This window comes from Balaenoptera musculus, chromosome 6 (assembly GCF_009873245.2).
Source record: "Balaenoptera musculus isolate JJ_BM4_2016_0621 chromosome 6, mBalMus1.pri.v3, whole genome shotgun sequence".
In the NCBI taxonomy this organism is placed as follows: domain Eukaryota; kingdom Metazoa; phylum Chordata; class Mammalia; order Artiodactyla; family Balaenopteridae; genus Balaenoptera; species Balaenoptera musculus.
Window position 1 is genome coordinate 95,451,248 of NC_045790.1, and position 16,236 is coordinate 95,467,483.

The following is a 16,236-nucleotide window of genomic DNA, read 5'->3' on the forward strand; positions in this document are numbered from 1 at the left end:
TTATCCCCACTGCAAGGGCTCCCAGCAGTCTTTGCTTCACTGAGGGGCGAGGCTTCCGGCTTTTGTAAGCTGCATGGCTGGCGCGAGAGGGACTGGGCAGAGCACCTGGCCTGCCGCTGGCTCTTCAGTCCGTGTCTGCTGGTCCATTCAGCGGGGGCAGGGGAGCTCGTGGCTCCTGTTCTCAGCGCAGCTGCTCTCCACCTGGCCGCTCGCTTTTCCCTCCTCAGCTGCCATTCTCTGAAGTTTGTTTCTTTTTATGTATTTTTTTAAAAAAGCATTCTTTCAGGGCACCAGTGACTTCCTATTTGCCAAATTCAGTAGCCTCTTCTCAATCTTTACCCTGCCTCAGTGTTTTCTCAACTTCTCTTCATCTCACAGCTCCCATAGAAAATGAAAATATTTGTGTGGCACACTGGGATCAAAGACCAGGTTGCTTGAAACTGGAGGTGGCCAGCCTGGAACTCTGGCTTCCCCGAGGGCTGGGGGGATAATATTGCCGTCGTTCACACAGCACCAGTTAGGAAGCTGTGCCCTGCTTTTCACTTAGTGGCCAGCCTGGAACTCTGGCTTCCCCGAGGGCTGGGGGGATAATATTGCCGTCGTTCACACAGCACCAGTTAGGAAGCTGTGCCCTGCTTTTCACTTAGTGGCATATAGCCGAGAAGACAACCGTCTTGAATTGGTTCTGTCATTGGTCCTGGCACCTGTCCCCCAATACTGGGATCATGTCTGCCTTATATAATCTTTGGGGACTTTATTAACCTACTGTCCTCATGGGAGCAGATAATGTGATGCCTCCAGCCTAGCTCCAAGAAGGATACTTAGGTAGAGATTCATATCGTAGGGCTGAGAGATGCCTGGTACGTGGAAAGAGTTCATTAATACATATTTCAGTGAATGTTGAGTGAATTCACATTACCACCCTGCTCTCCAGCACACACATGCTTAATCTCATCCCGTGTTACCCTTCTCCCATTGCTCCACAACCAATATTCTGTAATGGAACTTCTCACGAGAGGTAGGGGAACCAATGTGAAGAATGCAGTCTTGTCCTCTGTTTAGAAATTGTTGTCTTTTGAGGTCTTGTCTGGAGATTCTTTTCCCTTCTTGGTATCTTGCGATCAGCAACACCTGACCGTTAGCGTTGGATATTCCCATCTCTGCCCCCTCCAAATACAAAGTAGCATACATAACTCTAACAGTACCTCAGTCAAAAAATCAGAACATTGAGATAGGAAGGAATGCAGGGTGTTACTAGTCAGTGAATTGATTGTCACAAAGACACCATCCAGAAAGAAACAAAAGTGAGAGGAATGCAAGCCCAAGCGTCTGCTGCCAGAAGCCCTCCTCTCCGTAGAGTTGGGCAACTTCAGCAGCTGGTCACTTCAGACAGCTCACGCAATCCCTCTTATTCTCTTCTTTTTAAGCCCTCCCATCTCCTCCCTCTTCTAACCCCCTCCACCCTTGTGCTTCTGTGGCTCTGCTGTCTCTGACTCACTTCCTGCTTCTGTGCCCATATTTCTTAGTAACTTTTGCTGACTCCTATATTAAGCCTATACATGTAGGCTTTTCCATGAGTTCTACCCTTTGGCTCTCCCCTCCTTAGCCCCCTCTTTTATTCCCCCATATATTAAAAAAATTTTTTAATCATGGCAAAATACACAAAACGTAAAATTTACCATCTTAACCATTATTACCTGTACAGTTCAGTAGTGTTATAGTAAATTCACATTATTGTTGCAACCAATCTCTAGAATTCCTTTCATCTTATGGAACTCAGACTCCATATTCATTAAACAACAAAGCCCTGTTTCCCCTCCCTCTGGTCCCTGGCAACCACCATTCTCCTACTTTCTGTTTCTATGAATTTGACTACTCTAGGTATCTCTTATAAGTAGTTGTAATGAAGTAGTATTTGTTTTTTTGTGACTGGATTATTTCACTTAGCATAATGCCCTCAAGGTTCATCCATGTTGTAGCATGTGTCAGAATTTTCTTCCTCTTTAAGGCTGAATGATATTACGTTGTAGGTGTATATCACATTTTATTTGTCCATTCATCTGTGGACGAATACTTTAGTAGCTTCTGTCTTTTGCGAATAATGCTGCAGTGAGCATAGGTGTACAGATATCTCTTTGAGGCCCTGCTTTCAGTCTTTTGGATATATACCTAGAAGTGGAATTGCTGGATCATATGGTAATTCTATTTTTAATTTTTTGTTGAACTGCCATACTTTCTTCCACATGTGCAAAGGTTCCAATTTTCTACATCCTTGCCATTACTTGTATTTTCTGGTTGGTTTGTTTTTTAACAGTAGCCATCCTAATGGATGTGAGGTGGTAGCCTACTGTGGTTTTGATTTGCATTTCCCTAAGGATCTGTGATATGGAACATCTTTTAATGTGCTTGTTGGCCATTTATATGTCTTCTTTGGAGAAATGTCTGTTTGAGACCTTTACTCATTTTAAAATGGGTTATTTGTTTTTTTTGTTGTTGAGTTGTCTCAGCCCCCTCTTGTGGAGGGAGGTCTCCCCCTTCCCATGGCTGCAGCTACCTCCTTTATCTGGTCTGTGGACCTGTCCTTCACCGTGAGCCGTATGGTGGACTACCGCCACCCAAACTTCAGGCTCCTCTCGGACTTCCTATGTTTTACTTCTTGTGTGCAGTTGGTTGCCAAATCTGTCAGTTCTGTCTCCACCAGGCTGGTCTGCTCTGTCCCTTCTGGTGTTTCAGCCATCACCCTGGCTCCAGGATGCTGAGGGTGATCCCAGGCCAGTATAGTTTGGTGTTGACTCATCTCTCTCATCTCTGGTGAAATCTTGGGGTGAGGTAGCACGGGTGAAGGGTGGCATGAAGTTTGAAAGAACATGTTTTAATAGTATTATAATATTTTATATTTGGAAAATGAAAAAGAAACCTTTTGATGTGACATGGAATAAAGTTCAGTCAAATATTCTTGACTTGAGGGGTTATGCAAATGATAGATTCTCTTTTGTGAACAGCGCTTTACAATATTGATACTGATCAGAACTAACAAATAATTGGTTCGGCGCTTAACACATGCCAGGCACCAGGAGTTTTATGCATATACTACCTCATCTAACCTCATTCCAACCTTATAAGGGTGGAGGGTATTATCCAGAAAAAGAAACTGAGGCGTAGAGAGGCCCAATGTCACCCATCTAGGAAGTGGTAGATGCAGTATTCACACCCGGGAAGTCTGGCTCTAGAACTGTCTCTATAGTAAGAGGAAGCACAAGGCTTTTCTATTTTCCAAAAAGGACGCATGAGTTAAATGGGCCTCAGAACCCCTGGCCTTCAGGAAGAGCCCCAGGTTTCTCATCTGCTCCCCGCCAGCTGGGGTTCTCTCTCTCTCTGTCTCTGCCTTTGAGGGCTCTGTGGCCTGTGAGCTGTTCCTGAGGGGGGTCCAGGTGTTGTCTCACCTCTGTCACTTGCATGTACGGTCCCTCTGGAGTCACGGGCCCCACTTCCATCATCTTTTAAGAGTCGCCTCTTTGGTATTTCTTCAAGGAAGCCGGCTCCCCCATCCAAGTTGTCCTCACCCTCCAGCTCCTCCTCACAGTGTGCATATCTCAGGCTCCAAGTGAATTGAAAGCACTCGAAACATCTCCCCTCAGTGTCCAGCCATGTTCATTTTCTTCCCAACTAGACTGGGTGACTTGAGATAAGATTTGCCTGCTGAGACCTAAGCACTTTCCCTCTGTGCCCAGCAAGGAGTGTGTTGGGAAAACGATAAGCTAAAAAATACTTCCCACGTCGAGGCTCAGGCAGTCATGCAATCCAGAGTTTCCATCCCCAGACCAGACCCAGGAATCTTTGCTAGGTGAGCACTCCTTGGAATCAGAGAGCCTAGCTCCTCTCCTCACCGTGTCCCAGGAGGTTTTCCTTTCAGTGCTTTGCTTTCCTCCTTGCTGCAGTCGTTAACTAAACAGGAAGTTGATCGTGGGCACTTTTCCCCAGATGCTAAAATGAGCAGTGGCCAGGAGAGGAATAAGGGAACTGGACTGTGCCTGCGGGGAGGGAAGGGTGTCAGCCCAGAGACTGGTTCGCTGGGTGCCTGTTGAGGCTGGTTCCTGGGATGTTTGTCAGGGAATGGCTCTGGAGAGGCAAAGCCAGGGCACTCTTGTTTATACTTCGGTTTCCCCCAAGGTGGCCAACAGTAACAGGTCAATCAGCAGGGAAAGGCAAAGTGACTTCAGTCCTAGATCAGGAGGGAAAATCAAGTCCTTTTTAAAATTTCTTCCAGAAGTTTAAGTGCTTTGGAGAACGCTCCCCCTCCCCCACCCCCCAAAAAAAGGTTCCTTGTTTTTGGTTTTTGGTTTTGTTTTGTTTTTTTCCGGCCATGCTGAGCGGCTTGTGGAATCTTAGTTCCCCAACCAGGGATAGAATCTGGGCCCATGGCAGTGAAAGCACCAAGTCCTAACCACTGGACGCCAGGGAATTCCCAAAAGTTCCTTGCTTTTAAGTCGCCCAGGATGCCTGACTGTATATCTTCCTCTCTGACTCATCCTTGTCTCTCCCAAGTTTAGAGCCCATGCCAGGCACATTTGAATCCCCTCACCTAGGTGGCTCCACTTTCCCTGCTCCTGTGTTCTGCAGCCATGGCCAAATGGTCTGTGTGGCAGACGGCTAAGTGCCCTCAGCACTTTGCAAGCCCTGAAGGGGTTGGCTCCCCAAGGCTTGGCCTTGCCTGAGGTGTTTCTGGGTCAGCTCCTGCCCATAAGGTCTGGGTATAAAACTTCCCTGGTTGGTAGAGATTGACCTTGATGGTTACATTTGGGATCAGAGGCCCCAGCACACAAAATGTACAAGGCCTCACTTGTTTTGGGAAAGCATTTGGCAGGTGGATGTGTGACCCAGCTTTGGGCATGTTGACCGCCCCACCCCCCACTCCCGGGCACCATCAAAGTCCAGTGGAGCTCCTGAGTTAGGAGAGAAGCCAGCTTTGTGCTTTGGGTACCAGGGTGATCATTTCCCATTACCTTCTTATAATATTGGGTATTTTCTTTCTAGCTGTGTAGGACAGATGAAACTCACCAAAGCAAAGTGAAAGTTGTGAAATTCAGGGGACCTAGTTCCATTTTGAGAAAGTCTTCTAAACTTCCTTAAGAAAAACTAGAAATAGCCTGCTGTATATTTCTTCTTTGTATTTCACGGTTTTTGACATGCATAAACAACTTTCCCCCCATTTCCCCAGAATTACCCAATTTTAATTCTTTATTTTTGGTTATCTGCTATCTGGGGGTTGCGTGGACAAGTCTCCAGTTGATTTATAAAGTGGGCCAGTTGTCTTCTTATTGCAATGAATTCTCTGGTTAATGGAGATAGGCATCATCAAAACGTCACGGTTAACGGAACAGTCCATGTGATACGGAGAACCCTCTTTTCTAGTTTCAATATGGGACATAGGAGAATAGCAGTGCAATACCAAATACTGCTGTACACTTGCAAAATCTGCACACATTTTCACTTTTGGATGAGTAACTCCTAAAAGGAGCCAAAGACATATGACTCTGAATCACAGCGTTTCTTCTTCCTGTTTGTAAACAGGCAGGTGTTTCCCCCACAAGTCACTGTTTGGCTTGGATGAGTTTAAAAATTTGGGTCAGGATAGCACTTTTCAGAATTCTTTCTTACATCTGGAAACCTAAGGCTGTGCCTGCAAGTAAATGCCTCCAGAGTAGGGAGTGTGTCCATGGCATTTTAAGGCAGTAATCTGGCCTCTCACAAATGCGTGAGACAGGGGCATGAGGTACCCCTTACACATACAAAGCTCCCGTGTATGCATCCCCCTTCCAGGTACCAGCAGATGTGGAGAAATGTCAGGATCGTATGGAGTGTTTCAATGCTGATCTGAAAGCCGACATGGAGAGGTGGCAGAACAGCAAGAGGCAGGACTTCCGGCAGCTGCTCATGGGAATGGCCGACAAGAACATCCAATATTACGAGAAGGTAATGAGCAGGCTGACACGATGACAGTCCTCTCCTTAAGGAAGCGTTTTTAATAGCCAGAGCCTCTGGTCAGGGCCTGCCAGAAGTCCAGAAGGGTCCTGCTGGGCCCATCTCCTTCCCTTAATTTATGTGTTTAGTCTTAGCAACCCCTGTGTGTCCTCACCCTGCTGTGCTAGATGTGGTGCTGGGTTTGGAGGCCGGGGGTGGGGGTGGGGCAGGGGGGCCCTGGGTGCCCACAGGGGTTTCACTTGCACACCCTGCTGATGGAAGCAGTAGTTTTATCCTCCAAGCCCTTTAGTTCTTCCAGCGGCTGCTTCCCAGTCAGTCAGGCCTGCAGCGCAGGGATGTCCCCAGTTGATAGAGGCTTCGGGGTTCCTTTAAGCTGTTCTGTGGTTCTTCACACAGGGGTTCTTCCCTTCATTGTGCCATGGATCCCTTTGGTCATCTGGTGAAGCCTAGAGACCCCTTATCAAAATACTGTTTGTTTGTTTTTAAAATAGACTTTGAAATACTGTTTTTAATTTAATTTTATTTATGGCAGTGTTGGGTCTTCGTTTCTGTGCGAGGGCTTTCTCTAGTTATGGCGAGCGGGGGCCACTCTTCATCGCGGTGCGCGGGCCTCTCACTATCGCGGTCTCTCTTGTTGCGGAGCACAGGCTCCAGACGCGCAGGCTCAGTAATTGTGGCTCACGGGCCCAGTCGCTCCGCGGCATGTGGGATCTTCCCAGACCAGGGCTCGAACCCGTGTCCCCTGCACTGGCAGGCAGACTCTCAACCACTGCGCCACCAGGGAAGCCCCTGAAATACTGTTTTTAAATACCTAAAACAAAGGGATGTAGGATTACAAAAGAAAACTATTAAAAACAGTATTTTTGCTGAGTCCCCTTGATCTGTGGGCTTCAAGTTAAGCATCCCGCCCGCCACCCTCACACACATACAGCTGTCATCAAGCTGCAGCTGAGTATCCTCAATCAAAGTTTGCTCCTAGCATATCCAACCCTAGATCATTTCTGCTAACGAATCCTAATATTCCTTAAAGCTTAAAGTTATCGATGAAGAATGACCCAATGGTAATTCAACAAGTAACCTGTAGACTTAAAATCCAGCTGAACAAGCATTAACTCAGCTACTCCCATCACGATTCTAGAAACATGTCCTCATCTCAAACTAGAAGAATCCATCTTTTTCAAAAGCTTTGCTGGTTCTGGCTGCTGTGCAGAGGCAGTGTGTCTGCATCTTGACTGGGAGGAGGCTTAAGGAAGAGAGTCATGGAATGGCCCTACTTGCCAGATCTTAGGGCTGTTTCATAGGGAAGGGGGAAGGTGGCATACGCCTTTCCTCAGTACCTTTCTCATGGGACCCCCACTGTGTGTCTGCATTGGCACTGGGCTGAATGCTTTGCATATGTGATCTCATTAAATTTAAATTTAACCCTCACCATGACACTGTGGAGTGGGTTTTAGGGGCTTTCAATTGAAAGCTGAAGAAATGGAAGTTCAACAAGGTTTTAAAACTCTGCCCAAGGTCACTCACCTTGTGAATGACTGAACTAGGATCGGACTTGGCTCTCTGGGTCCACAGGTCTGAGAATTCCCACACACTGTCAGTGAGGGGGGCAGAGACCACGGATCTTTGGGGACAGTCCTGACTGCCCAAAGGTGGAAACGTCATTCCGTGTGCAGCCAAGGCCTCATTCCTCTACTGACTGTGCTCTCAGACGGGGTGCCTCTCTGTGCCTTTGTTTCTTCATCTGCAAAATGGGAGTGATCCTTATCCACTGAATGATGGTGAAGAAATAATGAAGTGATGCCTGAGAACCTCTAATGTGCCTGGCAAATGGTGGATACTCAGTGAATGGTGCTTCCTTCCCTCATGCACTCACTCTAGCCCCGCTTCCCACTGCACCAGTGCTGACTCAGTTTGGACGTTCATTCCTCCTCTTGGTGATTAATTCCAGTGTTCCCAAGGCCCGGGTCCTAGGACTCAAACCCAGGGCCTTTATCCACGTCTTGCCACTATACTGCAATCAGGGCCACTGTCTTGGGGCCTCGTCTTGGCTCCTACTTATATTTGACAAATGCTTTTTGTGTAATGTCTGTGTACAAGGGACTAGGTACACATTGGTAAACAAAGTGGCAGGACTCCTGCCATTAAGGAGCCGTCTGTCTAGTGGAGGATAGACATTAATCCAAGAATCCCACCTCTTCAGAGAGATACATTCCCTACAGGAAAAGAACAGGAAACTGGGAGGAGAGACTAGGGGGCATCATTCAGATCAGGATTGAAGGGGGCAAGTAGAGTGGGCAGGAAAGGCCAATCTGAGGAAGTAACATTTAACCTGAGTCTCGGAGACAAAGAACAAGTATTCCAGGCAAAGGGAGCAACATATTTAAGGGTCCTGGGGTGGGAAAAAGCTTGAGTGTTTGTCCAATAGTTAACTTTGTGAAGAAAGCAGGTATTTAGTTGGGTCTGTGGTCAAGGGGACCTTTTGCTTCCCTTGTAGTTTTTGAAGTTTTTTACAATGAAAATGTTTCCATGTAATAGTTGTATAATAAAATACATTTTAAAAACGCTAAAAAGAAAAGAAAGAAAGAAAAAGCAAGCTGGTGTGGCCTTGGTTCCCATCATTGACATAGAAGAACCTTCCATATCAGAGATGATGGCCAAGGGAGAGAGCAGGACCCAGGATGCCACGGACCCCACACTGGGTCTCTTGCTGACAGCAAGCTCCTTGAGGCCCCCTGGGCTTCCTTCTTTTTTTTTTTTTTTTCCCCTGGGCTTCCTTCTGTAGGGCAGGGTCTGAGTCCAGCTTCTTCTCCAACCTCAGAGTCACCAAGGAAGGAAGCAAGGAGCCATTTCACCACTCCCTTCACCCAGCTTGATCTAGGGATGCGTCTCTCCTCCCCCGTCCTCAGGTCTCCTCCCCAGATGACTTAACACAAAGCCTTGCTTCACCCTTGGGCTGCTCCTAAGAAAGGCCTATGTAGTTCTTCTCTCCTCTTTACGCAAGAGGCTGCTCAGAGGGAGGGTCATTCCTGCTGAGCGGCATGCTCTCAGAGAAGAGGGCCAGCGTCTTCCTAGTTCTTGGCTCTTCTGAAGGGTCTGCAATGAAAGGCATGTGTGTAGTGGAAAGAACATCCACTTTGGAATCACGAGCTCTGCCACTTATGAGCTGTGTGTCTTGGGAAAGTTTTTTTTTAACTTCTCCGGGTCTCATTTTCCCCACCTGTGAAATGTGTGTTTGTGTAATAAATAATAAGAATTCTACTTCCTACAGTTGTTCCGAGGACTAGTGACAATGAATGTAAAATACATAACAGTGTCTGGACATGATAAAACTCAATAAGTAGAGTTCCCTCCCCCCATTTTCCTTTATGGGAGATCCAGGAGTGGCCCATACAAGCAGATCTGAGGTGGCTGAAGAAGAGCGGGTTTTCCGCCCGCTCTGAGTCAGGTGGCTGGCCCGTTCCAAGATAATTTATATATTCCTGCAGGCACCACCCACACCTGGAGCAGTGTCTCCATCCTGGCTGAGAACCTAGGGCCTCACCAAGGGTTTGCAGCCTGCCCTCTCGTCTGCTTTTGAAATGGAGGGTATTTCTTTCAGTGAAAACATTTCCACTCACTGATATGAGCTTTATGGACAGTGCATTTAGGCCTCATAGAGACGCTGCAGTCTTTCATAGAGATGGGGGCAGGGGGAGATGTAGTCAAACACCTGTTGCCTCCCTTCTCTCTGCTAGCTCTGGATAACACATGTAGGTGTCATCAGACAAAGGTGACCCAGCAGGATTGACAGTGTGAGGGTATAGATCAAAGCAGAATGAAGACGCTGACCCTGAAATCTGAAACTCCACGCTGATGCTCTGTGTGTGTGTTGTCGTTCCAGTGCCTCATGGCTTGGGAGTCGATTATCCCACTACTGCAGGAGAAGCAAGAGGCCAAGTAAGCTCCTTCTTGGGACAGAGACTCTCCTACCTATGCAGGGCATGGCGCCCACACTGGAATGTCCCTGCAGTGCTAGAGCGGTGGCACCAAGAAGACAACCACAGAAACATCTCTCTTTTGTGTATTTCTTTCCCTTCCCCCCACCTTTGTCCGACAGTTGTTTTCAATGAGTATTTATTCCTTGGTGGCGTCTGTAAGGCTGTCATCATCTCTCAGCAGAAGAAGCATACCTCCGTGGTGTGAAGGAACCTGTTCGGTGGGACACTACGAAGATTTGAAACTGAGGGACAAGACAGCCCTCAGCTGACATTCTGACACCTCGTTACAGTCCCCTCTTTGGGGACAGCAGAGTTGCCTGCCATGGAAGAGAACCCGGGTCCTGCTTTGCAAGGCCGTGAGGAAGGCATGAACAGAAGGCAGCTCCTGCTTTCCGTGGATGCACAGTGGCTCTGGAATTGACCTCCATGGGCCTTGACTCGTCTTGGCCTAGAAGGAGGTGTCGGCGCCTCCGTGGAAAGCCCTTAATGTGCAGCGTAGCTCTGAGTGTGGCCTGCTGCCTGCCTGTCATGAGTGACACCTGCGTTATGGTTTCCGGTTCGCGTAGGACCGTTTAATCAGTGTCTAGGTGCATCCATGCTGGAGCAAGCAAGCCAGCATCCTTGTCCTTATGCGATGCCTTGGGAAGCTGAGGGGGCAGTGCTCCCCGAACTTGTTTCTGACACTAAAATGTAGTAGATTGGAAACTGTTTTGTGTAAAATGAAAAAAAGGTGCATTTTTCTCTGTGACGTTCTTCGATGTTCTTTTGCTTGTTAAATGTCATCAGGGTAGAGAGTTAGGCCTGTTAGGGGTCATCTGTTGTCTTGAAGTCAGAGTAGCTCCGAGGTGTTGAGGTCAGCGGGCATATACCAAGCCCCACCTCCCATGTCTGCTTTGTGCAATTTGCCTTTACCTCACCAAAACCTCCTAGTTTAATGTCCCCTGCTGTGTCCATTGAATGTTTGGGCAACCTTTTGGGGAGAGGCTGGCATATTCTTATGATACAGTCAAGATTTGTAAACTCAGTCTGAATGCTCTACGTGAAGTGCTTTAACCTTACTCTTTCCTAGTCAGGAAGAAGAGTCTGTATCCAGGTGGGCCTCGGAGATGACAAGTGTGACAGCGAACTCTTTGCTACTAGTTAAGCTGAAACCTCCTCAGCTTGCAGCCACGTTCCTGGGGGCGGCTGCATCTAAAGTCTTCATTTCAAACTATTAACAGGTTTCCTTTTCAAGTGTGTCAACACAAAACAGACAGACAAAGAGGATCTCTCTTCCAGCTCGTTTTTTTCCCCTCATGAAGTAAAACTACCTGTGTCGTGTTTGTGTTCGCTCGTCTGTGGCTCGTCTCTATAAAATTACAAATCTGAGCCTCAAATAAGCGGTAGTACTATTTTTTTAATGAAACAGCTGTGCTGAGACACTGCTGCATTTGCAAGTGAACCTGCAAATACTGGTCAACGTGCAGACTGCTGAGGTCACTGCATTCCGCTTCTAGCTGCAGATCTTGGGGCAGCCACGGCTGTGATGCTGGTGGGGCAGCCGTTGGACAGCCCAGGATAGTTTGGTTCTGCTTCATCGTGTTTGAAAAAGTCGCGGTTTAAGTGATAATTTGTATATCAGTTGGTACTTGTGCATGCTGTTAGACCCCATTTGTGCCATTCTAAAATCCTTTGATGTGAATTTTCTGTTTGGTACAATTAGAGACGATTCATTGAAGCAGAAGGGTAAGAACAGTCCATAGACCCCGAGTGGTGAGTCAGTGTTTCATTCTACCTCTAAACCATCCTGTTGGTGTGGGTGTTGACGTCCAGGTCCAGCCTGACAGCTTGCTGGTAGACTCGGGGCATGTATGTGATAGTGGGTTGATGGCCTTCTATGGGTATTTGGCAGAAAACACTAGACTGACCCAGAGGCGAATGCTCATCTTTGGGAACGTGTGAAGTCTTTCCTGGTGGAACGTATGCTTTATAAATGTTGTCCAGTGTGACAAATGCTTGGAAAGAACTGTGGAAGGAGTTACAGGAAGACTAGACTCTAATCTGCTGCTAGTTGCCAAAGCCCAGGCACATTCCTGTGGAAGGGTTAGATGGGCGAGAAGGCAGCCCTACCAAAAAAAAAAAAAAGAAAAAACCATCAGGTTCCTTGCTAGGACATAGGAAGGGGGTGGGGTACACAGTCATCCCCTTACATTATTGGAGGCAGAAGACTGGTTCTGAAGGGATGCAGGCATCTTGGGCTTTTATCTTTCTCTGTTTGGTCGCCCTGTCATGTGCCTGTGCTTTAACACTCCAGAGAGCTGGAACAAGGCAAACCGACCTCCAGCGTGCCATTGATAGCAGAGCTTGGAGGACCAGGGTGTCTTGCAGCCTTCCTTGGAGAAATGGTCTTTCCAGAAAAGGGACCTTTGTCCCTTACTTCTGGCTGGCATCTGATGAGGTGAGGAGGCTGGCCCAGAAGGCAAGGGACAGTAGGCAGTGGAGGAGGCCCTCCAGCCCTTCCCACCCCCGCGGCTCCCTCGGGCCCCCGAGGGTCAGCAGCCCCAAGCATTCACCTCTCCATCTCCATCAGCACGAAGGTGATTCCCTGTGAGAAGTGTAACCCAGAGACTTCTGTGCCAAAGACTGCCTCGTAGAGGCTTCGTCAGCCCATCCTTCTTGGCTCCACAAAAGTCGGGGTGCTGAGATCACCGACTCCTCTCTTGTATTTATTTTCCAAGAGGTTTTTGCTTGAGGATGTGTCTTAACCTCAGGCAGACACACGTGGACTGGTTGAGACTTGAGCACGTGGCAGTGGAGTGGAAAATCATCCCTGTCAACTGTCCCTGGGCCGGGGAAGTGAAAGGTTCCGTTCACCTGGGTTAGAAATCCAGGCTAGGGCAGAAGCGAGAATTCCTAGAAACTGAGCAGATCTTAAAGATGCAGATGAGGTTGAAGAGAGCAGTTGCGATTTGCAGCAGATATGGACACCGCTCGTCCTTACCACATGCTGGATCTCCAAGAAGACTCTAGGCTACTCTGCTCAAAGCAAGGAACCACTGCTCCTGCTTGAGCCAGGTTTGGGGTTGGATTTTATCATTTTTTAAGACTTAACGATGATTCCTGGTGACCTCAGAAAAGTGCGATTATGGACGTGACGGGCTCGTATTTCACCGTGCTGCTCATTGAACCCACCACACACCTTTCTTTAGCCGAAATGACAAAAACCAGCACGACTCTGGGGATGGTGGTGAATGTAACCTAAGTCTGTCTCCATGCCAAATTTCAGCCACACCCAGAGTGTGTCCTTCGTGTTATTGACTTGAATGTGTTTTCTCAGTGGCTGTCCACACGAGGGAATTAAACGCACACCGGCTGCTCGTTTCTTGTGAGGCTGCCATTTGTGTCGGGACGATGGGCTGCTCTGTTTAGAGAAGGGCACGGTGCCGTGTGGCGGTGTGCACATGGACTTTCTCTGGGGACCGTATCAGCCCAAGAGGCACCCAGAGGTTGTGTGACTTGGCCCTGCTGTTGATAGCATTGAAATCACGGGCACCTGGCTCTGTTTCGATGCCATTCATTGGGCCACACAAGAGTCATTCTCTGCCCTGTGTCCTGAGCTGGTGAGAGTGGAGGGAGGGCCAGGGCCAGAGCAGCCTGTCTTCTGAGCAGAAACGGCCCTTTAGAGCAGCCAGAGTAGAGCCCAGTTTTAACCCATCCCAAGACCCAACACAGGTCTGCCTGTTGTCAGCGTACAGCACACCAGTCCTGGTCCCCACCTTCCCAGACACCTACTTTCAAGGTCTGTGGAAACTGGGTAATCTCATCCTAAGGCTGGGGTAACACTGCTTTGGCCTTCCCTATCTGCAAAATTATTTTGGGAATTTGGGTGTACCTTCTCACTTTCAAAAATCCTCAGTGTGCCACCAGGTTGAACATGCCCTCTCACTTACTGTGTTTTCTCTATTCAGACGACATTTCCCTCAAATTTACCTGCCATCCCCCGGGCCAGACCTACAGATTGAGCTGGGTGTGTTGGGAGTTGTTCACCTCTTTGTGGTTTGTTAATTCAGTGAATAAACCAGGAACCTGATTTTTCATCAACCCACCCAATAGGTGGTTTGCTTTCTGTATTAAGGATATCTGGTCTCTCCATAGTTGCACAGATCAGAGCATGCGCAGGGCTGTCTACATTAGAAAAGGTTTGGGGTGGGGAGCAGTTACAGAGGGTGTGACTGTTTTTTCTTAATCATATGTCTTTGAAATGCTCTCTGGGTGTGACTGTCTGACCCCTTCTGTGTGGCAAAAGAAATATGTTATCGAGGTAGTTTTTACTACTATAGATAGTCTGTAAATAAGTGCTTTGAAGAAATAACATTAACAAACCAGTAAAATATTTGTCTCATTCATAAACATTTTGTGTATTTAGCACTTGAAAGTCAACAAATCCATACTTTTAGAAATGCCACAGACTGTTAAAAGCCTAACTCTACTTTTTGAGAAGTTGTCAACACCTGCTAATATGCCTTATTCTTCAACTACTGTTTTTTAGATTCTGGATAGAAAGGGTTTTTAGAGTTGTAATCAGTTGTTCAGTTTAAATACTTGAGGCCTAACATAGCCAGTCTTTGTTCCTCTTAAAGAAACAAGCAAGAAATTGAGGTTCATAATTAGGGCTGCCTTTTGGGAGGAGAAAGCGAAGTATTGCTATTGCCAAATGATATTTTTGATAATGTAAGGAAACACAGGGACCACAAAACCTTTTTTTGTTGTTGTTGTTGTTTTAAAGTGTGAAAGATTAATTTAGTGCCTTTTGGCACATTTTTGATATTACGGTATCAGCATCGACAAATCACTTAGATACAGAGAACTCTATAGATTATGACAATATTAAATGTTTACCCTGATTCTGTAGAACAGCTTCTTAAAAGATACCGTGGGGGCCTCAGAGCAGCATATTTTACATAGAAGTTCTCCGCAGGTTGAAATGCCAAAAACACGAAACGTGCTGTTGACTCACGTAATTTAGTCCTTTGTCATAGAGCTTTTACTATTAAAACCAGTGATTGGGTACAGCACGTGCGCCTCTCTGGGCGGCGCTGCCCTCTCACCAGGTGATTCTGGGCGGCCTGTAGGCCAGGTGTGAGCAGGTAACACCTGCCAGCTCCCCTGTGTGACAGGCTGGCTCACAGTCTCAGACCATCCCTCCAGTCACAGATGATACTCGAAGGAGGGAAGGGGGATTGCTTTTTCCCCAGTGGGGAAGTGGGGAGGGGAAAGTACATTGCAAACAAAAATGTGACTCAGTGGGATAAAACAAGGCCCGTGTCAGCTGGGCCCCCATCGAATAACAAACCAGCAGTTCTTAGCAGTCAGCACCGTTCTCCTGGGCACCCCTGAGGTTTTGGTCCTGTCCTATAGCACCCTGTCCGTTGTACCCTTGTACCTGTTCCCTTGACGTCTGTGTGTCGGGAATGCGTTCAGACATGATGTACATCTGATACATTCCCGTGAAATAAACTGCCAGCAAACTTTCTAACTTGTATTTTAACTGTTGGAAAAACAAACAAACAAGCAAAAAAACCCTTTTGCTTAGGTCATGTCCAAATTAGGGACTGTTTATTATTTTAGAAATCATTCTTTACATTTAAAATTTTAAAAGAAAAACCCTGAGGTATTGATCAAGTCCTCCGTGTAAATGTGTTCTCTTCTCTCCATGCTGCTGTTAAGCCAAATCAAAAGCTGTGGGGGAAAAAAAAAAAAAATGTGCTTGAGAATGTGTGTTGTAGATGAGAAGGCAACTTATTTACAGATCAAAGTCTTTGTTTCATGAAGCTACCAAACTTTAAAAAGAACGTCACCTTTTTTTTTTCCTTTGTTATGGAACCCAGAGATTATAAAGAGAAAAAAGTTCTTGTTGCATTTTTGATGCTGGCATGAGGTTTTTGTCCACTTTTTTTCATATATCTGCGTATAAAAAATTCTGTCCATTGTGGACTATGGGATTAGTATTACATTTCAAGGTAAACAAAAGAATTTGTATTGCTTGATAAACTATTAGCTTGTAAATTTAAAACAGGTTCCTTTACCTCAATTAACTTAAAGTAATGGACCAATAAACCTATAAAAGACGCTTTCTTTACCTTGAGTCACGTTCCGTTTGTACGGCTTTATAGGACAGGAAAACATGCGTGCCTCTTGTTCTGTTTTCTTATTTTCTCTGAAGAGTTATCCATTTGCCTTCAAGAATCAGGATATGCATAGCGACAGGAAAAAAGCCTATAATTTAACTGTTTTTATT

General features: G+C 46.8%; 1 protein-coding gene and 1 long non-coding RNA gene across 3 annotated transcripts in view; one reads left to right on the forward strand and one right to left on the reverse strand.

The window, feature by feature from the left end:
* SNX30 (sorting nexin family member 30) overlaps positions 1–10,707 on the forward strand; it is a 104,016-nt gene extending 93,309 nt beyond the window's left edge. The window contains exons 8-9 of one of the 2 annotated variants that reach the window (XM_036856178.1): positions 5,821–5,973; positions 9,863–10,707. In XM_036856178.1, the coding sequence (XP_036712073.1) occupies positions 5,821–5,973; positions 9,863–9,922 (213 nt within the window). In that variant the 3' untranslated portion in view covers positions 9,923–10,707. The remainder of the gene's footprint in view (positions 1–5,820; positions 5,974–9,862) is intronic. The other variant, XM_036856179.1, reaches the window with a different exon arrangement.
* Positions 10,708–14,701: 3,994 nt separating this feature from the next.
* On the reverse strand, positions 14,702–16,215 carry LOC118897203. The gene is made up of 2 exons (XR_005020366.1): positions 16,079–16,215; positions 14,702–15,918 (listed from the first exon to the last, which is right to left on the reverse strand). It is a non-coding gene; the product is annotated as an uncharacterized LOC118897203 (long non-coding RNA).
* Between the last annotated feature and the right edge of the window lie 21 nt (positions 16,216–16,236).